Below are 22,828 nucleotides of genomic sequence, written 5' to 3' on the forward strand. Positions count from 1 at the left end.
CTACAAAAAATAATAATACCTCTGTGTCAACTGAGGTTCTATTTTTAACACTACACAACCGGCAGATGTGCCGAGACCTGAGAGGATCACCGTCACAAAATTAATTCAAAACGTAAAACAAGTTTAAGTGCAACGACAAACAAAAAACAACTTATCGGCGCCATAGCAATCAGCAAATTCATGAATGGATGTACGGATCGATGCAGTGGCTGGCTGGATGACTTATAAAAAACCGCATTTCTTTAATAAAAACACGCGAGCCTGTGATTGGCTTTAGTATTCGACGTAGAACACTGGCATTAAGCGTATGGTCATCGGATTGTCGGCAATCGGCAATATGATCACAATTATATATTCCGCATTAGTCATCCTCCTGTGCGATGTGTCATCATCGGCATCGGCTCTGGATTATGAGGTACCAACAGCCACCATCGAAGTCTACTATCCCAAGGGATTTCAAGTCTCCATACCTCACGAAGAGGGCATTACTTTGTTTGCATTCCATGGTAAATTAAATGAGGAAATGGATGGCCTGGAGGCAGGAACCTGGGCCAGAGATATTGTGAAGCCGAAAAATGGCAGATGGATTTTTCGTGATCGAGTGACCCACCTCAAATTGGGTGATACTCTGTACTATTGGACTTATGTTATATACAAAGGTCTGGGTTATCGTGAAGATGATGGGGTCTATGTGGTAAAAGAATATGCCAATACTTCGATGACACCAACAACTTCGGTTACAACCGGCAATAGGCCCACCACAGTTCAAAGTTCAACGGAAGCGAGTGCCAGTTGCCCGAAATCAGCCACCTTTGTAAATGGTGCTCCCAGACGTTGTGCCGGCCAATTAATTTTCGAAGAAGAATTTGATGGTCAGCATTTGGATGTCAATAAATGGACAGTAGAACGGCGCATACCTCATGCCCCCAACTATGAATTCAATGTGTATCTTGACGATGTTGAAGATGTTCTGCAACTGCGTAATGGCATTCTTCGTATCAAACCAAAATTAACGGACGAGCATTTTGGACAGGGGGCAACCCGAAGAACTCCACTAAGTCTGGGCACCACATGCACTGGTCAACTGGATTCCGATGAATGTTCAATAATACCACGTGGTGCCAAAATTGTACCACCTTACATTTCGGTTCAGTTCACCACGAAAAATAAATTCACATTTAAATATGGCCGAGTAGAGGTTCGAGCCAAAATGCCCCAAGGTATGTGGGTGTTTCCCCAACTATGGCTGGAGCCCAATGAATGCAAATATGGTGATGACTACTATAACTCGGGACAAATGCGTATTGCCCAGACACGCAATGATGGCGCCAGGACAGATTTACTTGCCGGTCTGGTGTTGAACTCCCACCCTGCCTGGCATTCCTTTAAGCTATGCCTGAATAATCAAAGTCAAGAGAAATTATCCGATGAACAGTTCCACACCTATGAAATTTTGTGGACACCAGATGTCATCACATTTTCCCTAGACTCCAAAGAATATTGCCGCTATGAAGTACGCAGCGAGGAGGAAAGTTTTCAAAACTTAAAACTTGATGACGAAGTTCGTGCTTGGCATAATCTTCGCAGCGGTTATTTGCCCAATCGCCATTTGCTGCAAAGCGGTACCAAATGGGCACCATTCGATCAGGAATTTTATCTTCTGGTGGGTGAGGGCATTGGCGGTTTTAGTGATTTCCATGAGGGTAAATGGTCGGAAGAGAAACCATGGCGCAATACCGATCCAAGGGCAATGTTGAAATTCTATAACCACTATCGTTCGGATACCACTTGGTTGCAACATGTCGATTTTCAAATTGATTATATTAAAGTATATTCTGTATAAAAGAAATATAATTTCAATAAAAATGTAACGAATAAAAAAAAACATTTTACTTAATAGAGGATCTAGAAAAAATTTGTGTTTATACAAAAATGGAAAGGCCCTTCTTGTATAGAACAATATTTGGAGACTTCAGTGAGGTCTTTTTTCTATAGAAAAAAGTTCGGAGTGAGGTCTTCTTTTAAATATAGAAAAAATTTGGAGACATCAGTGGGGTTTTTTTTTTCTATAGAAAAAAATTCAGAGACCTCAGTGAGGTCATTTTTTCTATAGAAACAAATTCAGAGACCACAGTGAGGTCTTTCTTTCTATAAAAAAAAAATCAAAGACAGCAATGAGGTTTTTTTATAGAAAAAAAAATTCAGAGACCGAGCTGAGGTCTTTTTTTCTATAAAAAAAATCCAGAGACCTTACTGAGGTATTTTTTCTATTGATAAAAAAATACAGAGACCTCGCTGAGGTCTTTTTTTCTATTGAAAAAATTCGGAGACCTCACTGAGGTCTTTTTTTATATAGAAAAATTCAGAGACCTTACTGAGGTATTTTTTTCTATAGAAAAAATTTAGAGACCTCACTGAGGTCTTTTTTTCTATAGAAAAAAAATCAGAAAAAAATTCAGAGACCTCACGGAGGTCTCTGATTTTTTGTTCTATAGAAAAAAGTCCTCACTGACGTCTATGTTTTTTTTTTCTATAAAAAAAGACCTCACTGACGTCTATGAATTTGTTTCTATAAAAAAAGACCTCACTGAGGTTTCTGAATTTTTTTCTATATAAAGACCTCACTCCGAAGTTTTTTCTATAGAAAAAGACTTCACGGAAGTCTCCAAATATTGTTCTATACAAAAAAGACCATTCTATTTTTTTAGATCCTCTATTAAGTAAAATGTTTTTTTTTTTTTTGTTATTCGTTACATTTTTATTGAAATTAGATTTCTTTTATACAGAATATACTTTAATATAATCAATTTGAAAATCGGCATGTTGCAACCAAGTGGTATCCGAACGATAGTGGTTATAGAATTTCAACATTGCCTTTGGATCGGTATTGTGCCATGGTTTCTCTTTCGACCATTTACCCTCATGGAAATCACTAAAACCGCCAATGCCCTCACCCACCAGAAGATAAAATTCCTGATCGAATGGTGCCCATTTGGTACCGCTTTGCAGCAGATGGCGGTTGGGTAAATAACCGCTGCGAAGATGATGCCAGGCTCGAACCTTGTCATCAAGTTTAAGATTTTGAAAACTTTCTTCGTCGCTGCGCACTTCATAGCGACAATATTCCTTGGAGTCTAGGGAAAATGTGATGACATCTGGTGTCCACAAAATTTCATAGGTGTGGAACTGTTTATCGGCTAATTTCTCTTGACTTTGGTTATTCAGGCATAGCTTAAAGGAATGCCAGGCAGGGTGGGAGTTCAACACCAGACCGGCAAGTAAATCTGTCTTGGCGCCATCATTCCGTGTCTGGGCAATACGCATTTGTCCCGAGTTATAGTAGTCATCACCATATTTGCGCTCATTGGGCTCCAGCCAGAGTTGGGGAAACACCCACATAGCCTGGGGCATTTTGGCTCGAACCTCTACTCGGCCATATTTAAATTTGAATTTATTTTTTGTCGTAAACTGAGCCGATATATAGGGTGGTAGAATTTTTACACCTCGTGGTATAATTGAACATTCATCGGAATCCAATTTACCGGTGCAAGTTGTGCCTAGACTTAGTGGTGTTTTTCGGGTTGCTCCATGCCCAAAATGCTCATCCGTTAATTTTGGTTTGATACGCAGTATGCCATTACGCAGTTGCAGAACATCTTCCACATCATCGAGATACACATTGAATTCATAGTTGGGGGCATGAGGTATGCGCCGTTCCACTGTCCATTTATTGGCATCCAAATGGTGACCCTCAAATTTTTCTACGAAAATTAATTGACCGGCACAGCGTCTGGGAGCACCATTTACAAAGGTGGCTGATTTCGGGCAACTGGCACTCGCCTCCGTTGAACTTTGAACTGTGGTGGGCCTATTGCCGGTTGTAACCGAAGTTGTTGGTGTCATCGAAGTATTGGCATATTCCTTAACCACATAGACCCCATCATCTTCACGATAACCCAGGCCTTTGAATTCAACATAAGTCCAATAGTATAGGGTATCACCCAATTCGAGATGGGCCGAATCATCACTAAAAATCCATCTGCCATTTTTCGGCTTTAAAATATCTTTGGAAAAGGTTCCTGCCTCCAGATTATTCATTTCCTCATTTAATTTACCATGGAATGCAAACAAAGTAATGCCCTCCTCATGAGGTATGGAAACTTGAAATCCCTTGGGATAGTAGACTTCAATGGTGGCTGGTGGTATTTTATAATCTAGAGCCATTGCCGATGATGACACATCGCAGAGCAGGATGACTAATGCGGAATATATAATTGTGATCATACTGCCGATTTCCGACAGTCCGATGACCATACGCTTGTTGCCAGTGTTCTACGTCGAATACTAAAGCTAACCACAGGCGCGCGTGTTTTTATTAAAGAAATTCGGTCTTTTTATCAGTCATCCAGGCAGCCACTGCATCGATCCGTATATCCATTCATGAATTTGCTGATTGCTATGCCGCCGATAAGTTGTTCTTTGTTTGCCGTTGCACTTAAACTGTTGTTTTGCGTTTTGAATAAATGTTGTCACAAGTGACGATGATCCTCTCAGGTCTCAGGGATGTCCCCTGATCATCATCATGTCGGGTGTATAATACTAATTATAGAAAAAACCACAGACCTCAGTTAACACTGAGATACATTTTTTTCTATAGAAAAAAATTCAGAGACCTCAGTGAGGTCTTTTTTTCTATAGAAAAAAATTCAGAGACCTCAGTGAGGTCTTTTTTTCTATAGAAAAAAATTCAGAGACCTCAGTGAGGTCTTTTTTTCTATAGAAAAAAATTCAGAGACCTCAGTGAGGTCTTTTTTTCTATAGAAAAAAATTCAGAGACCTCAGTGAGGTCTTTTTTTCTATAGAAAAAAATTCAGAGACCTCAGTGAGGTCTTTTTTTCTATAGAAAAAAATTCAGAGACCTCAGTGAGGTCTTTTTTTCTATAGAAAAAAATTCAGAGACCTCAGTGAGGTCTTTTTTTCTATAGAAAAAAATTCAGAGACCTCAGTGAGGTCTTTTTTTCTATAGAAAAAAATTCAGAGACCTCAGTGAGGTCTTTTTTTCTATAGAAAAAAATTCAGAGACCTCAATGAGGTCTTTTTTTATATAGAACAAAATTCACAGACCTCAATGAGGTCTTTTTTTATATAGAACAAAATTCACAGACCTCAGTGAGGTCTTTTTTTCTATAGAAAAAAATTCAGAGACCCCAGTGAGGTCTTTTTTTCTATAGAAAAAGATTCAGAGACCTCAATGAGGTCTTTTTTTTATATAGAACAAAATTCACAGACCTCAGTGAGGTCTTTTTTTATATAGAAAAAAATTCAGAGACCTCAGTGAGGTTTTTCCATAAAAAAAATCGAAGACCTCCGTGAGGTCTTTTTTTAAATTGATTTTTTAAATAATATTTTCAGACACCTTCTAAAGCCGAAGTTTTTTTATATACATTTTTCAGACATCCTCCATAGGAGTAGATTGTTTACATATTTTTTTTTCAGAACCTAACTAAGGCGTAGATTTAAAAAAAAATTTTAAGAACCTATCTAAGGCGTAGACTTTTTAAATAATTTTTTAAGAACCTATCTAAGGCGTAGACTTTTCAAAAAAATTTTTTTAGGAAATTAAAATTCATAAAAATTATTTTTTCTAATGCTTTATTAAATATTTCCAACTTTTTTTATAAAAGTTCTACATTTAAAAATTATATTTTTTTGTGATAAAATATTAAACTGAATAAACTTTGACATAATCGATTTCCAAATCGGCACGATCCAACCATGTTGTATTCGATTTCATGTTATCACGGAATATCATCATTGAATGTGTTTGGGTTCTTTGCCATGGTTTCTCCACCGACCAACCGTCATCGGGAAAATTGCTATAACCACCAACTCCCTCTCCGAACAGCAAATAAAATTCCTCGTCAAATGGTGCCCATTTCGTACCCCTTTGCAGGTAATTACGATTTGGCATTTTGGACCAACCAACTTTACGATTTCGAAAACTCTCCTCTTCGCTGTTCACCTCAAAGCGACAATATTCCGTATTATCCAAGGAGAATGTAATCACATCAGGGGTCCACAACATTTCATAGGTGTGGAACTCATCGGAGAGATTTTGTGTGGTACCATTAATACAAAGCAGCAGATAATACCAATCTGGTTTAGTATTGATCACAAGGCCGGTTATTAAATCTTTCTTTGGACCATCATCCCGTGTCTGACCAATACGCATTTGACCGGAATAATAAAGTTTGGTATTGCCATATCGCGGATAGTTCGGTTGCAACCACAGTTGGGGATATACCCACATGGCTTGGGGCATTTTGGCACGAACCTCAACCCGCCCGTATTTAAAAGCGAATTTATATTTCGATGTAAACTGTGCCGAGATATAGGGTGGAACTAACTTCAAAACTGTTGGTTTTATTACACACTCATCGGAATCAATGTCGGCGGTACAATTTTCACCCAAATTTAAGGGAGCCCTTTCCATTTCACATTGGCCCAAATGGGCGGCAGTTGATTTTGGTTTGATGCGAACCACGCCATTCTCGACTTTCAGGATCTCCTCCACATCATCGATATAATAATTGAATTCATAGTCGGGAGCACGAGGTATGCGTCTTTCTGCGGTCCATTTTTGCGGATCCAAGGAGTTGCCTCCGAAGTCGTCGTGGAATATTAAGTGACCGGCACAGGGCATGGGAATACCATTTACAGTAGTGGTGGATTTTTCACAACTGTAGTGTGGCGACTTATCACCCTCCGAATTGTATTCTGGACCTTCATAGTCCTGGGTATTTGCCAATGAAATCACTCCAGAGAGCAGGATGAATAATGCGAAGTAAATAACTTTGTCCATTTTGCTGCGAAGAAGATCGAAGACCTCTTTGTTTTAATGTTTCCGATTTGAATACTGCTATGCTATGATGAGATGCGGGAATATTTATTTAGAAAATTGTGTCCAGCAATCCAGCAACCCCTGCAGCCATTAATTGATTCATTGGCAGGGTGTTGCTAAATTCTCTTTTCGGATTTTTTGTGGAAAATTAGTTCCGATTAAAGTCAGTGTAACGTGGAATTTCCATTTTCATATTAGAATAAGTCACACTCTTCCTCTGTAATAATATCAAGACCCTTCCTCCCCGGCTTATCATCACTACTGGCATTGCAGCTTGTGTGTGCTCTTCTTAAGTGATTTGAGTGAATTAAATAATTTGTCACATAAAAGCGAGGGTATCTGTTCCGCAGGTCTGTGGCCAATGACAAAAGGTCTCAGTCCTGACCTGCAGCAACAATCACCAAAAATATAATAACTACAGTTGTGACGTGGTACATCATTTGGGATTTCCCACACAACAAAATATATATTTTTTAAGAATAATGCAGAGGTTCTGCAGAATTATGAAATTCTGGGAAATCATACAATTGCGAGTGGATTTAAAAAATAAGGCATCCTCTCCACAAGGTATGGATTTTTTTTAAATTATTTTTTATCGATTCTCCACAAGCCTCGATCCTCACAAGGCGTGGATTTTTTTTAATTAGTTTTTATCGAATCTCCACAAGGCTTGATCCTCACATGGCATGGATTTTTTTTAAATTATATTTTATTGAGTCTCCACAAGGCCCGATTTTCACAAGTCGTGGATTTTTTAAAAATTATTTTTTATCGAGTCTCCACAAGGCGTGGAATTTTTAAAAATTATTTTCTATCGAGTCTTCAGAAGACTTGGATTTTTTAAAAATTATTTTTTATCGAGTCTCCACAAGGCGTGGATTTTTTTAAAAATTATTTTTATCGAGTCTCCACAAGGCGTAGATTTTTTAAAAATTATTTTTATCGAGTCTCCACAAGGCGTGGATTTTTTTAAAAATTATTTTTTATCGAGTCTCCGCAATGCGTGGATTTTTTTAAAAATTATTTTTTATCGAGTCTCCGCAAGGCGTGAATTTTTTTAAAAATTATTTTTTATCGAGTCTCCACAAGGCGTGGATTTTTTTAAAAATTATTTTTTATCGAGTCTCCACAAGGCGTGGATTTTTTTAAAAATTATTTTTTATCGAGTCTCCACAAGGCGTGGATTTTTTTAAAAATTATATTTTATCGAGACTCCACAAGGCTCGATTCTCACAAGGCGTGGATTTTTTTAAACATTATTTTTTATCGAGTCTCCACAAGGCTCGATCTTGGCGTGGATTTTTTAAAAATTATTTTTTATCAAATCTCCACAAGACGTGGATTTTTTAAAAATTATTTTTTATCAAATCTCCACAAGACGTGGATTTTTTAAAAATTATTTTTTATTGAGTCTCCACAAGGCGTGGATTTTTTTAAAAATTATTTTTTATCGAGTCTCCACAAGGCGTGGATTTTTTTAAAAATTATTTTTTATCGAGTCTCCACAAGGCGTGGATTTTTTTAAAAATTATTTTTTATCGTGTCTCTACAAGGCGCGATTCTCACAAGGCGTGGATTTTTTAAAAATTATTTTTTATCAAATCTCCACAAGACGTGGATTTTTTAAAAATTATTTTTTATCGAGTCTCCACAAGGCGTGGATTTTTTTAAAAATTATTTTTTATCGAGTCTCCACAAGGCGTGGATTTTTTTAAAAATTATTTTTTATCGAGTCTCCACAAGGCGTGGATTTTTTTAAAAATTATTTTTTATCGAGTCTCCACAAGGCGTGGATTTTTTTAAAAATTATTTTTTATCGAGTCTCCACAAGGCGTGGATTTTTTAAAAATTATTTTTTATCGAGTCTCCACAAGGATCTATCCTCACAGGGCGTGGATTTTTTTAAAAATTATTTTTTATCGAGTCTCCACAAGGCGTGGATTTTTTAAAAATTATTTTTTATCGAGTCTCCACAAGGATCTATCCTCACAGGGCGTGGATTTTTTTAAAAATTATTTTTTATCGAGTCTCCACAAGGCTCGATCCTCACAAGGCGTGGATTTTTTAAAAAATATTTTTAAGGCATCAACAACTTTCTTTAATTTTTTTACAAGGTCCCAATAGTGAAGTGATACAAAAGACATATTCTTCTTACAAAAATTGTTTTCAAAATATTTTTTTATTTGTTGTTGTTGTTGTTTTTTTTAAGCTTCCACTTAACCATTTTATGGAATTTTTTTAAGCCTTAAATAAATATTTAGATTTTTATGACATTTTGATGCATTACATTCTTGCTTGGAGTCATGCATGCGCAAGGCAATTTCCAAGATCATTGGGGATCTCAGGCGTCTGTCCCCCACCCCAAAATGTCTGGCTATGGCTGACTGGTGGTGTTGTTTTTTTTTTTTTTTTTTTTTTTGAGGAGGATGGCGCATAAAATCCGACAGAATCGAATAATGACATTGACATTGCTGGAAATCAAGTGTGAAATATTTTTGTTCGAAAAAAAAACAAATCTGCGAACCACAAAAAAAAAGAAAGAAAACAATGATGATGGGAATATCAGCAGCAACAACAAAACAATTGTTTATTGTAAAGACAACACATGTTGTTGACAAATAAAATTAAAAAAAATACTACTTGCAAATCAGCTCATAAATCTTTTCTCTATGTGGGAATAGCAAGAGGAGGGGTTGGGGTGTAGGGGCTGGAGTTGGATCACAACTAAAATTATTGCAGTTGTGGCTTGAAGTAACGACACACATGTTATGTGACTGTGTCTTTCTTTATTTCCTGATGATTAAGCCTTTGGCATTGAGGGTTTCTTTTTCTGCTCTGTGGCTGGCAATTAAAAATTAAAATAAAAATTTGCACTAAATTAATTATTAATTTTCATTTGAACGATTATTATACAATACACACTTCAAAAAAAAAAACAACAAAATTACTTCCAAGACATCTTCAAAAAAATTAATTTGGTCATAAATTCCCTTTTACGCAAAATTCCCATTTCTTTGTGTGGCAGCAATTTTTTGTCTGCTGACGAACCACAAAAGCCTCACATCAAAATCCCTTTAATGCCATTATATTTCATCTTTATTAAGGTAATTTGGCAAACAACAACAACAACAGCAGCAACAACAACAACAAAAGTAAACTCGTTAATACCTCGATGTTTTTTTGTCTGATGGCCATAAGTGCTGCCAATACCCCAAGCGTCGCATTGCCTAACCAGCAGAGTACCTCGAACTTAAACCACTTCGAATTCAACTTCAATGGATGCTGTGCTACCTCTTCAAGACTACCATCCACGATTTTTTTATTTCTTCTTCAGATGATCTTCATTTCAAGAGAGTGAAAGTAAAACCGAAAAATCTGCTTTATATTTTTTTGTCTGGCAAGCGTTTAAAAGAAGTCGGCAAATTTTATGAGCTTAAAATATTATTAAATGCCGCTGCTGCCCTCATAAAACATAACCAAAGCGAATGGAAGTCTCCGGTTAAATGATAACTGGGGCTACTTCGGAGCTACGATGCCACTACCGTCTGTTCGCTGATGCGGTTTAAACGATTACGAAAGAATTTATGATAAATGATGAAATTATTGCAAAAAAAATAGGTTTTTCAAAACTTTACATAAAATGGACCAGCTGGTAGTCGGGAAGAGGAAGTATTGAAGCCGGATTAGCCTAGGTCAGGAATGCAGAACAAAACAAAATTTTGGATTTTTAAATTTAAATTTTTAGGCATCTACACAAGGCGTGGATTTTTTTAAAAATTATTTTTAGGCATCTACACAAGGCGTGGATTTTTTTAAAAATTATTTTTAGGCATCTACACAAAGCGTGGATTTTTTTAAAAATTATTTTTAGGCATCTACACAAGGCGTGGATTTTTTTAAAAATTATTTTTAGGCATCTACACAAGGCGTGGATTTTTTTAAAAATTATTTTTAGGCATCTACACAAGGAGTGGGTTTTTTTAAAAATTATTTTTAGGCATCTACACAAGGCGTGGATTTTTTTAAAAATTATTTTTAGGCATCTACACAAGGCGTGGATTTTTTTAAAAATTATTTTTAGGCATCTACACAAGGCGTGGATTTTTTTAAAAATTATTTTTAGGCATCTACACAAGGCGTGGATTTTTTTAAAAATTATTTTTAGGCATCTACACAAGGCGTGGATTTTTTTAAAAATTATTTTTAGGCATCTACACAAGGCGTGGATTTTTTAAAAATTATTTTTAGGCATCTACACAAGGCGTGGATTTTTTTAAAAATTATTTTTAGGCATCTACACAAGGCGTGGATTTTTTTAAAAATTATTTTTAGGCATCTACACAAGGCGTGGATTTTTTTAAAAATTATTTTTAGGCATCTACACAAGGCGTGGATTTTTTTAAAAATTATTTTTAGGCATCTACACAAGGCGTGGATTTTTTTTAAAAATTATTTTTAGGCATCTACACAAGGCGTGGATTTTTTTAAAAATTATTTTTAGGCATCTACACAAGGCGTGGATTTTTTTAAAAATTATTTTTAGGCATCTACACAAGGCGTGGATTTTTTAAAAATTATTTTTAGGCATCTACACAAGGCGTGGATTTTTTAAAAATTATTTTTTTTATTTTTAAAAAATTCATATTAATTTTATTTTAATTTTACACAGCATACACCTTAATATAATCGATTTCAAATGCGGCACGATCCATCCACTTTGAGTTATTACGCAGCGCATTACCGAAAGTAAACATTGCACGCGCATCGGTATTTTGCCTTGGTTTCTCTTGCGACCAATAGCCATCATGAAATTCTCTTAAACCGCCAATTTCCTCACCCACCAACAGATAAATTTCCTGATCGAATGGTGCCCATTTGCCCCAAAATTCCAATACATGGCGATCATATAGTTTAGACCAAGAATTCAGATTATGAAAAGCCTCCGCCTCGCTATTGACTTCATGTCGACAATATTCCACATTGTCTAGGGAAAAGGTAATCACATCTGGGGTCCACAACATTTCATAGATATGGAAGTCATCGAATAAATTCCCCCGTGTCCGATTAACACACAGGAAAAGCGAATGCAAATCTGGATGATCGTGTAACACTAGTCCGGTAATTAAATCTGTATTTGATCCATCATTTCGTGCCTGGGCAATACGTATTTGACCGAGATCATAATAGGTGGAGTGCAACCACAATTGAGGATATACCCACATGGCTTGGGGCATTTTGGCTCGCACCTCAATTCGGCCATATTTAAATGAAAATTTATATTTAGTTGTAAAGTGAGCCGAAATGTAGGGTGGTATTTTATTCAAGCCCTCTGGAGTAAATGAACATTCACCCCTATGTCGTGGACTAGTACCATGTGGTCCCAAATCTAATGTGGCTCCTTCGGTATCTATCATTTTCAAATGTTCCACCGTTAGCTTCGGTTTGATACGAACCAGGCCATTCTTAAGCTGGAGGACATCCTTCACATCATCAAGATATATATTAAATTCATTGGTTGGAGAAGAGGGGAAGCGATTTTGAGCTGTCCATTTTTTTGGATCCAAAGTATCGCCATCGAAGTCTTCATTGAAAATTAATTCACCGGCACAAGACGTGGTGGGTATACCATTCACCGTGATGATTGATTTGTTACAGCCACTCCACTCGGATTCATTAACCTCCACTTTAATCCATCCCTCACAATCCTGAGGCAATGTTGATGGAATTGCCATCACCACCCCATAGCACAGCATGGCTAATAGGAAATATATAATTTTGGCCATATTGCCGGCGAAAGGATTGTACGTCGGATATGGATAGATGGTCTTGTTTGAATACTAAGGCTAGGCATTGCAGCTCAAATATTTAAGAGATCCACCCAGTCGTTCTCTCAGCCATTGCAACCATTCACTGATATATTCAAAGCAATGGCTGTGAAAAATTATTTTTTTTACTTTTCTTCGGGTCAGAGAGGGTTTGTCGGCTAAGGTGTAGGCTCAGTATAAATCAAAATAGGCACACAACTTATATTTTCTAGGAAAAAAAAACTAAATTGTATTTATTCTAATTCAATTTGGCCTTCCAAATTCACAATGTGGATACCTCTTTCCTTCATAATCAAAAAGGCAGGGCTATCCATAGGCCGAACAGACATTAAAACAAATTTTATTTACCTCTAAAAAAATGTCAATTCCCCCATTCTCCTCTTACCACCTCATGAAGGCATTGAAATTCAGATTTTCTTTATTATTTAAATAAATTAAAAAATTTGTCACATCAAAGAGAAGGTGATCCTCAGGTGATGTCAGCGGGTACGTGCCGTAATGGGACTTTTAAGAATCAGAATTATTATTAATTGAAATCCAGAAATTCTACAGAATTTTAAAATTCGTAGAAATCTGGCTATTCGTGCACTCCTCACCCCATGTGAGGATCCCATAAAAAATAATTTTTAAAAAATTCACGCCTTGTGAGGATCCCATAAAAAATAATTGTTAAAAAATTCACGCCTTGTGAGGATCCCATAAAAAATAATTTTTAAAAAATCCACGCCTTGTAAGGATCCCATAAAAAATAATTTTTAAAAAATCCACGCCTTGTAAGGATCCCATAAAAAATAATTTTTAAAAAATCCACGCCTTGTGAGGATCCCATAAAAAATAATTTTTAAAAAATCCACGCCTTGTGAAGATCCCAAAAAAAATTTTTAAAAAATTTATAAGGATCCCAAAAAAAATAATTTATAAAAAATTCACGCCTTGTGAAGATCCCATAAAAAATAATTTATAAAAATTCACGCCTTGTGAGGATCGCATAAAAATAATTTTTAAAAAATTCACGCCTTGTGAGGATCTCATAAAAAATAATTTATAAAAAATCCACGCCAAATATTATTTTAAAATCCACGTCATGGAAAATGTATGGAAATGTTTCAAGTTGAATGCCCCTTTTGTCATCTCTTTATGAAATATGTTCACAATAATTATGAAACAATGAACTATTTAAACAAACAACAAAGCAACCACAACATGGCTAGGCTATTTGTTTATTGACACCACTGTCAAGACAAGCCAAAACAAATTGCATAGAAATGCAGGCATGGGAAATAATTTTGAATATGTTTTCCAAAACTTAAAAAAAAACAAAACCTTGAGACTACTCTATTAGTTGAGATATGGATAATTAATTACAGTTTGGGGGAAAAATATGGAGTGAAAATGATGACTTCATAGGCTCTTGAAAAAAACAAAAAACAATTTTAAAATTTCCCCCAAAAAATTAACAAGGCACCCGCATAGCCCCACCCAAAACAGCGACCTTCAAGTAAATGACTTAATTCGAGTGTTTTTAAAAATAAATTAAAAATTAATTTCCAAATTACAAATTTTCCCAAGAAAACCAGGCCTTCTCTTTAAGTTTCCCTTTACAAAAAATTTACACCTTCAACCATACTACAAAAAAACAACAAAAAACAGATCATCCACATATTGGCCGTGATGCCACCGACCGACCACCCTCATGGCTGTCTGCTCTGTATAATGATGCTCCTACCAATGTTGACCTCAATTGTAAATTACAAAAACATTGTAATTGAATTGTGTGCCAGCCATGGAGTCAGCTCCACCACACCAACACCAGCATCACGTCAAGTGTTTTTAGTTAAACGTTTGCGGTTTACCACCAACTATTTTTCAAGATCCCAGGCGGTCGTTGTACGCCTTTATGTAAATGTTGTAACATAAAACATATTTTAGATGTATGTATGTGTGTGTGTGTGGCTGAGTGTGGAGGGTGTCTTAATTTAACACTTTGTTGAATGGATATTAGTTTCGATTTTATGATATGCGATATATGGACTTACCGATGCTTCTGCATTACAAAACCTGAAATTCGTTTGTAGTTGGATGAGTGGGTGGCAGGAGAGGTTAGCATATCTGAAAATATTGAGAGGGAAAAATTAAATTATTTTAATTTATGAAAATTTATAGGGAAAACCTAAACAAAATATTAAAAAAAATCTAATTTTTTTTAATCTAGGCATATGCAGGGGCTTCAAAAAAAATTTTAAAAAAATTTCGAACCCTTGAAAAAATATTTTTATAATGGGGCTTGAGAAATATTTGCTAAAAATAGAACCATATTTTCTTTTCAAAAATCCATGAAAAATTTTTCTTTAAAAAAATCTACGCCTAGGTGGTCTCGAAAAAAATCCAGGTTAGAGCAGATCTTCTCTGAGAGGACCTCTTGCTAAGCAATGGAAAGAACTCCTGGTCTTCAATGGAAAATCATATTGATGTTCTATGAGAAGATCTCTTAACCTTCTAGAAAAATATAGGAAAAGTATATCCCTGTATAGGAAAAGTATATCCCTGTATAGGAAAAGTATATCCCTGTATAGGAAAAGTATATCCCTTGGCCTTCTATGCAAAATTCATTTTTGTGAGCTACATTGAGAAGTTAGGCTTATATGAGAAGACCTCCTGAAGTTCTATCATAAGAGGTTCTGGTCATCCTTTGAAAAAACCTCCTTGTAGTCTATGAAAAATACCTCCCGAGCTTCTTTCAGAAGAACTCTTCTAGTCCGCTTCTATTTCTATGAGATGAAGATCCCTTGGCATTCTATGAGAAGAACTCGAGGTCCTATGAAAGAGGTCTTAATTTATGGCCTATAAAAAAGGTTTTTTTATTGACTATTATGAAGAGATCTATTGATTTTCTATGAGAAGGTCTCCTGGTCTTTTATGAGAATAGTGAAGACTGAAAATCAAAAATAGAAACCCTTGAGACCTATCACTCGAAAGTAATAGTCTTTCAGGTCAGGGAATTAACATCAGTGGCACTTGGAAGCCGGCTCCTTGAATGTAGCGGTTTTTGATGGTTGCTACTTGAAAGTGTGACCTCATGGACGGACTACTGGAAAATAGTGGTATTTTGAGTCAGCTAATCGCAAATAGAGACGACCTTTAAAAGTCAGCCATTCAATCGACAGGAAACAGGAAACTTCGAATCCATCTAATCAACAATAATGCCCGTTAAGATCAGTTAAGCTCTCATATAGATATTTGAGACTAGCAACATGAAATTAAATGTCTGGGGCCAGCTACTCAAAACACGAGGTCTGCAGGGCCACCTTACCTTAGGGGCTAATAATTTGCAAACCGAGGTCCTTTCGCAAAAGTATTTAAGATTAGTGTTCTTCGAGTCCAACTCCTCAAGAGGAAAGACTGTAAGGAGGCAGATGCCAAATACAGTAGATATCGGATATAAGCACATCGCATATAAGAAAAAATCGCATATAAGAAAGATTATCAAAAGCACCGAGCTTATACTTTCTTATATCCGATAATTCCATATAAGAAAAAAAACGCTTATAAGAAATAAATTTCCGACTTTTTTTGAGTTTCTAGTATCCAATATCTACTGTACTAAAATAGAGCAGCCTTTGATACCAACTCCTATAAATTAGAAGCATTTGGGCGCCATCTACACAAGAAGTAGAGACTTGTGAGGAAAGCTATTAGAAGACTGAGGCCTTGGAGGCTAACTACTTTAAAGTAGAGATTTTTGAGGCCTGCCAATTGAAGGTAGTGGCCTTTGAGTCCAACTATTTCGACTCCACTCAAAAGTAGAGACCTTTTCTGGGGCCTTGAAAAACTGTACAGTTTAAAGATACCTCTGAGATCAGCCACTGGAGGCCTGCCTTTAAATCTTGCTACTCTGCGATAGAGGCCTCAGAATGGCTGAACGTTTAAGGCTATATCATATGAAAAATGTCTGATACTAATGGTATTATTTAAATATTTGAAGCCATAGGCCTGCCTTTAAATCTTTACGATAGAGGCCTAAGAATGGCAGAACGTTTAAGACCGTTATATGAATTAGGGAGCTTTTGGTCCGGCTACTTGGCGATAGGGTTCTCTAATGGTATATTTATTAATATTTTCTCCCACATAAGACATATGTAATTTTTCGAATATCGGAAAATCCGATTGGAGTTCGTTCAGGAACACGAAAAAAAAAAGATTTTGTATTTTAGAAATCTGTTATTTTTGCTATATATTTAACATCACCCCAACAAATTTTTTGCAGTTCATGGCCTCACTCAAGGGTCAATCTAATTTTCCTGTGCAAAATTTCCATTGATTTATGAACTTTTTCAACAAATTCGATTATCATCTGAATCTGTTTATTTTTTTTACATTTTTTTTTCCAACTGTCACACTTGAGTATAAAGATCAGAAAAATATGTTAATGTTTTATATTAAATATAAAAAAATATATACTCAAGGTCGCCAAAGACCTAGTGCCGCCACTACATGCCAAGAAATGAAGAAAAAAAAACAACAGCAACAAAAAAGGGAAGAGGCGGACCAGTTGTGATAGGGAAATCAACGGCAACATTTTAGCATGTGCGTGGATTTTTATTAAAAAAGAATTAAAAAGAAAAAATATCGCAGACCACAAACCAAAGAGAAAAAAACAGAACTTATTTTTAATGCAAATAAATTATAATAAATTTTCTTATTATAATTCTCAGTATACAATAAGAAATGAAATTTACGGACAGACAGACAATAAAAAATGATACACACACGCCACAGGTCCGAATGACGTAGACATAAACATAGACCATATGTTGTTGCTGCTGTGGAAAATCTCTTTTTGTTTTCAAAATTTTCAATGTTTTTTTTTTTTGCCTGCTTGCCGGAAAACAAACAACAAACCTTTTCACGCATAAATTAATTTAACTAAATCCAAAACACGCAATTTAGAATTTTTTGTTGTTGGTTATATTTTGTTTTTGATTTGCTCATCTATATTTTTGGGATTTTAGGAGAAAAAAAAACAACAACAACTATAATTTTATGAAAATTAATGCCTTTAATATACCAACGAACGCACAACAGCATTAATATTACGGCTGGTGCAAGAAACCCCAAGGCACACAACAAAGTTCATTGTATACGTATATGACTCATACCCGTATATATATTTATTATACATATGTATAAATGGTCTTGAATAGGCCAACAAATTTTGTTGCAATCGATATTCGGCAGAAAAAAAATTACAAAATTCTCACACACCAAAATCATTATTATTATTATGCCAGGCCAAAACAATTCATGAATCATATAGCAAAATTTAAGTTGGCCTGGGAAATCGATGAGAAATCGGATGTAATAGTGTGACAAATTTACCAAAAAAAAAAAAAAAATAAATAACTATTTCGTCAACAGATCACTTGTAGTCCTATGTATACAGAAGTTCCTAAGGTTTGCTTTATGTTCATTGTATTATTCGAATTCGAAGTATTATTTTCCTTGCCTAATTATTTTGGAGCAGTCTATTTTTGTTGTTTTTTGAATCGCTCTAGGCCCTTTGGGCTAGATTCTCGTTTATGAAAATAAATTGAATTGAATTAATAAAAATAGCTAAATTTTTCTGCCCAGACAACGTTATGAAAGTAAATTTCACTTAGCTGCATTACACATAAGCGGATTTTTTCGCGTAGTGGCCAAACAATGTTTCTAGGCCAGGGAATTTTAAAGCTTCAATTGTTTCCTAGAAGTAACTATTTTCCCCTTACAAACAAAAAATTGGCAAATATTTTAACTTAGCTGCATTACGGCTAACTGAATTTTGTCTCAAGATGCCCAAAAAAGTTTCTGGCCAAGAAAGTCATTAGAATTTTCCAATGTTTCCTAAAAGCGCCAATTTTTTTATTTTATAAACCCAATAGTTTTGTAGAAAGTTTAACTTATTTGCATTACTCATAACTGCTTTTTGTCTCGCAGTGACCAAAATAAGTATCTGACCAAGAGTGTCATTGGAATTTTCCATTGTTTCGTAAAATTGTCTATTTTTCTTTTTCCTTTTTTTCTATTTTCCTTTTACAAAAAATAGATTTGCAAACATTTAAACTTAGCTGCATTACTGCTAACTGCATTTTTTCTCAGGGTGCTCAAAATAAAGCGTTAGTTAAAGTATCATTTTTAATTTACTATTGTATCATTATCGCATCTATATTTTTTCCGCAAATTATGTTTTGTAGGAATTTTAACTTAGCTGCATAACTCCTAACTGTATTTTGTCAAAATGTACCAAAAAATCTTCTAGTCAAGGGAGTCATTGAAACCTGCCATTGTTTCATAAGAGTACCTATATTTTCACTCACAAAGAATAGTTTTTAAGTAATTTTAACATAGCTGCATGACTCATATATAAATTTTGTCTCTAAGTGCCCAAACAAATTTTGTGACCAAGGGACAATGAGATTTTCTATTTAATATAAATGAGGACGATGTTCTGCTCGTCTTATGGAGCTATTAAATCCTTATTATCCTTATTTAAATTATTGACGATGCCTAGACTTTAGATCAGGTATGCTTAGCCATATACGCTGCCGTAACTGAGCGTCAATGGTTAAACACCCATTCCCCTTTTTCTCTTTCCGTCAGTCGTTTTCAATGATGAATTCTCAGATGATACATCTAAAGAATGTATATTTTTATAACTTTGAAAATATCTAACCATATCCTAGGAAAAGGTTTCCAGATATTGACAAACTGGGGCCTTTGAGATTTCTGCTCTGAGAATTTAAAGTAGTTATACTTGGGAGCCCGTTGCGGACTTTGAAGCCAGTTTCTCGAAAGTAGTGATTTTTGAGGTCAGCTAATCGAGACTTTTAAATGCCTTCACTCGAAAGTAAAGATCAACTACTATAAATTAGAGACATTTAATTCCTTGGAATATTAGAGACAAATTTTTCAGTTCAACTCAAAGAAGAAATATTTGTTACAGTAGTTTTAACTTAGCTGCATTTCAGGTCTGGAAATTTAAAATAACGGCCTTTGAGACCAAAAGTTTTGATCTTTGAAATGAGCTAATCCAGACATTTATATCCCTTCACTCGAATCGAGGCCAGCTCGAAAATTGTGCCCTTTAAGGATCCTCGAAAGTTCTGATCTTTGGGGCCTGATCTAATCGCCAAGAAAGAACTTTAAAGGCTTTTACTTAAAAGTAAGTGAATGCCTTACTCGAAAATAGTGGCCTTTAAGCCCTACTAATCTCAAATATACTCGGTAGAGATATTTTAAGTCTACTTTAACTTTGAGACAGCTGTTGGCAAGCAGTGGTCTTGAGGAATGTCAACACATATTATATAGTAACGTTGAGGCTAGTTAATTGTGAATAGAGACTTTTGCATTACTTACACCTGGATTTTTTGCTATTGGTTCTAAAAACAATTCTGATCTTATCATTATTTCCTTGGTATTTTAAAGTCAAATTTTCCCTTTCAACTCAAGTAAGATATTCTCTCGAAAAGAAATATTTTTTACAATCGTTTTAACTTAACTGCATTTCAGATCTAAGAATTCAAAATATCGGCCTTCGAGGCCGTTCCATTGAGGAACCTTTGAAAGTGGTGATCTTTGAGGTCTAACCTAATAGTCAATAAAGACTTGCATTTTTGCTTTAGGTTCCTAAAAATATTATTATTTTCTAACCCTAACATTATTTCCTTAGTATTTTGGTGTCATATTCCGTTCCGTTCTCTTCAAGCTATTTTTGGAGAAGATTAGGAGGTCATTAAGTGTAGATTTATTAAAAAATTTTGTAGAATTTTAAAAGGCAATTAGGCGTGGTTTTTTTAAACAATTTTTGGGAAGGTTAAGAAACTATTAGGCGAGGTATTTTAAACAATTTTTGAAGAAGGTAATGAGGCCATTAGGCGTAGATTTTTTAAACAATTTTTGAAGGAGTTTAAGAAGACATTAGGTTTGGGCTTTTTAAACAATTTTTGAAGGAGGTTGGGGTCATTAGTCATGGTTTTTTTAATTTTTTTTTGGAGAAAGCTAAGAGACTATAAGGCGTGGATTTCATAAACAATTTTTGGAGGACGTTAAGACTTAAGAGACCATTAGACGTAGATTTTTTAAAAAAAATTTTGGAGAAAGTTAGGAGGCCGTTATGCGTGGATGTGGAGAAGATTAAGAGGACATTAGGGGTGGATATCTTCTAAATTTTGTGGAGGATTAAGGAGAACATTGCGTGGATTTCTTAAACCACTTTTGGAGGATGTTAGAAGGCCATTAGGAGTGGATTTTTTAAACTACTTCAAATTACCTCTTAATTGTCTTTAATCCTTTGGTTAATTTTAATACATTTTTTCCTCTTCTATATTTTCTTTGCAAATGTTTCCATTTTACTGCATTATTTTTACTCATCACTGAGCATCCATTTTTTTCTCATTTCCATTTCGATTTCAATTGCAATGTTTTCATTTTCGTTCGGAACATGTTGAAGTGATCTATTTAATGATAATTGATGATCAATCACAGATTAAATTAGCAACTTAGTCAAATAGATGTGAGTGAATGGATGATTTGACAGACATTAAAAAAAGAAATATATGAACATATCCAATTGACAGTTATTGTCGTATTGAAAGACAAGTGAGTCAATTACGCACAGCCACATAAAAATACATAAGTGAATAATTGAGACATTTATTGGCGGATAATGGATTATATGTATGTGGAATTGGTAGAGATATGGATGCAGATGCCACTGGTAGTGCAAAGATGGATATAGAGGGTAATGTTTTTAGTTGCCACTCATGGCTGAAATACGGAAAATTTAAATGGTTCTGATTCTGATCGTCTTATGATTTCTATATCAATAACATTTTTCCCCAAGTCGACTGTCCCCAAAAAATCGTACCTATATTTACCGCTTACTTCAGAGGACACAATTAATTTGTCTTAGAGATTACTAACTGAGGGTAGATGATCCTAAAGAGACGATAGTCGACTAATGGCCCCTAAAAGTCTCTTACAATTTTCCTTGAGTGTCTGAAGACTTAATTTTACAATCGTTGGAGTTGAGTGGCCTCAGGAAAATATCCCTGATTTTGGATGGTCCTGTAGACTTTACCTCAATGTATTTTATTTTGAGCGATGGTACCAATATTCTATTTGAATTTTTTTAGGATTTGTGCTATTTTCTATCACAATTTTTCCTTGTGTCTCTGAGGATTCTATTTAAAAAAAATATTTGATCCAATTGACCCCCAGAAAACTTCACCGTTTTTTATCACTTTTTAATTTGTTTATTTTCTTATCACATATATTTTTTTATTATTTTTTCACATATTGCTGTTACCTATGATATCATTTATTATCTTTCTCTGCTCATCTTCTCATGATTTGTTTGCTACGCTTGTAATTATTATTATTTTTTCGTCTACGCTAATCTTTGAATATTTTTTGTCTCCGTTATCATTTCGAATTTTTGTGTGTTGTTGTTATTTTTTATATCTCAAAAAAATTAAATGATTATCTCAGGAATTTTTGTGTTGTTGTCGTTTTTTCTGTTTTCATTTCTTTTTGACTGTGGGGGGAAATTAATTAACGCCAAAATAAAACGCTTTTGGGGCGTTAAATTGGCACTTTTGTGAACTCTGTTTTTGGCAAATCATTCGGTAATGACAGCGATGACGACGCCGAGGACTTCGAAAGTCCAAAATGATGACTTGTGATCTTATTATTCGAATTTATTGCTTTCTAAATTGGGGGCAAAAAATGGAATGGGTTAAGAAGAAATGGAGACATAATTGGAATGTCATTGAAATTTATAGAGAATTGAATAAATCCCAGATATACCATCTTCAACGGGCGTGGATTTCTTAAAAATATTTTTTCAAGGGTCTTCAACAGGCGTGAATTTTCTAAAAATATTTTTTCAAGGATCTTCAACAGGCGTGGATTTCCTAAAAATATTTTTTCAAGGGTCTTCAACAGGCGATGATTTCTTAAAAATATTTTTTCAATGGTCTATACAAGGCGTGGATTTCTTAAAAATATTTTTTCAAGGATCTATACAAGGCGTGGATTTCTTACAAATATTTTTTAAGGGTCTTCA

General features: G+C 35.0%; 4 protein-coding genes across 4 annotated transcripts; 1 reads left to right on the forward strand and 3 right to left on the reverse strand.

Moving 5' to 3' along the window:
- The first annotated feature begins 337 nt into the window (after positions 1 to 337).
- On the forward strand, positions 338 to 2,720 carry LOC133336645 (gram-negative bacteria-binding protein 3-like). The gene is made up of 2 exons (XM_061544924.1): positions 338 to 1,828; positions 2,709 to 2,720. The coding sequence occupies exons 1-2, from the start codon at positions 338 to 340 to the stop codon at positions 2,718 to 2,720; spliced, it is 1,503 nt and encodes a 500-aa protein (XP_061400908.1).
- Positions 2,721 to 2,778: 58 nt separating this feature from the next.
- On the reverse strand, positions 2,779 to 4,284 carry LOC133336647 (gram-negative bacteria-binding protein 3-like). The gene has a single exon (XM_061544926.1). It carries the CDS (start codon positions 4,282 to 4,284, stop codon positions 2,779 to 2,781), a length of 1,506 nt encoding a protein of 501 aa, XP_061400910.1.
- A 1,438-nt stretch (positions 4,285 to 5,722) lies between these two features.
- LOC133336648 (gram-negative bacteria-binding protein 3-like) lies at positions 5,723 to 6,862 on the reverse strand. Its single transcript, XM_061544927.1, has one exon. The coding sequence runs from the start codon at positions 6,860 to 6,862 to the stop codon at positions 5,723 to 5,725; it is 1,140 nt and encodes a 379-aa protein (XP_061400911.1).
- Positions 6,863 to 11,562: 4,700 nt separating this feature from the next.
- On the reverse strand, positions 11,563 to 12,684 carry LOC133336649 (gram-negative bacteria-binding protein 3-like). The gene has a single exon (XM_061544928.1). The coding sequence runs from the start codon at positions 12,682 to 12,684 to the stop codon at positions 11,563 to 11,565; it is 1,122 nt and encodes a 373-aa protein (XP_061400912.1).
- Between the last annotated feature and the right edge of the window lie 10,144 nt (positions 12,685 to 22,828).

Source organism: Musca vetustissima, unplaced genomic scaffold (assembly GCF_032173495.1).
Source record: "Musca vetustissima isolate MV318-11 ecotype Yass unplaced genomic scaffold, APGP_CSIRO_Mvet_v1 utg98651, whole genome shotgun sequence".
In the NCBI taxonomy this organism is placed as follows: domain Eukaryota; kingdom Metazoa; phylum Arthropoda; class Insecta; order Diptera; family Muscidae; genus Musca; species Musca vetustissima.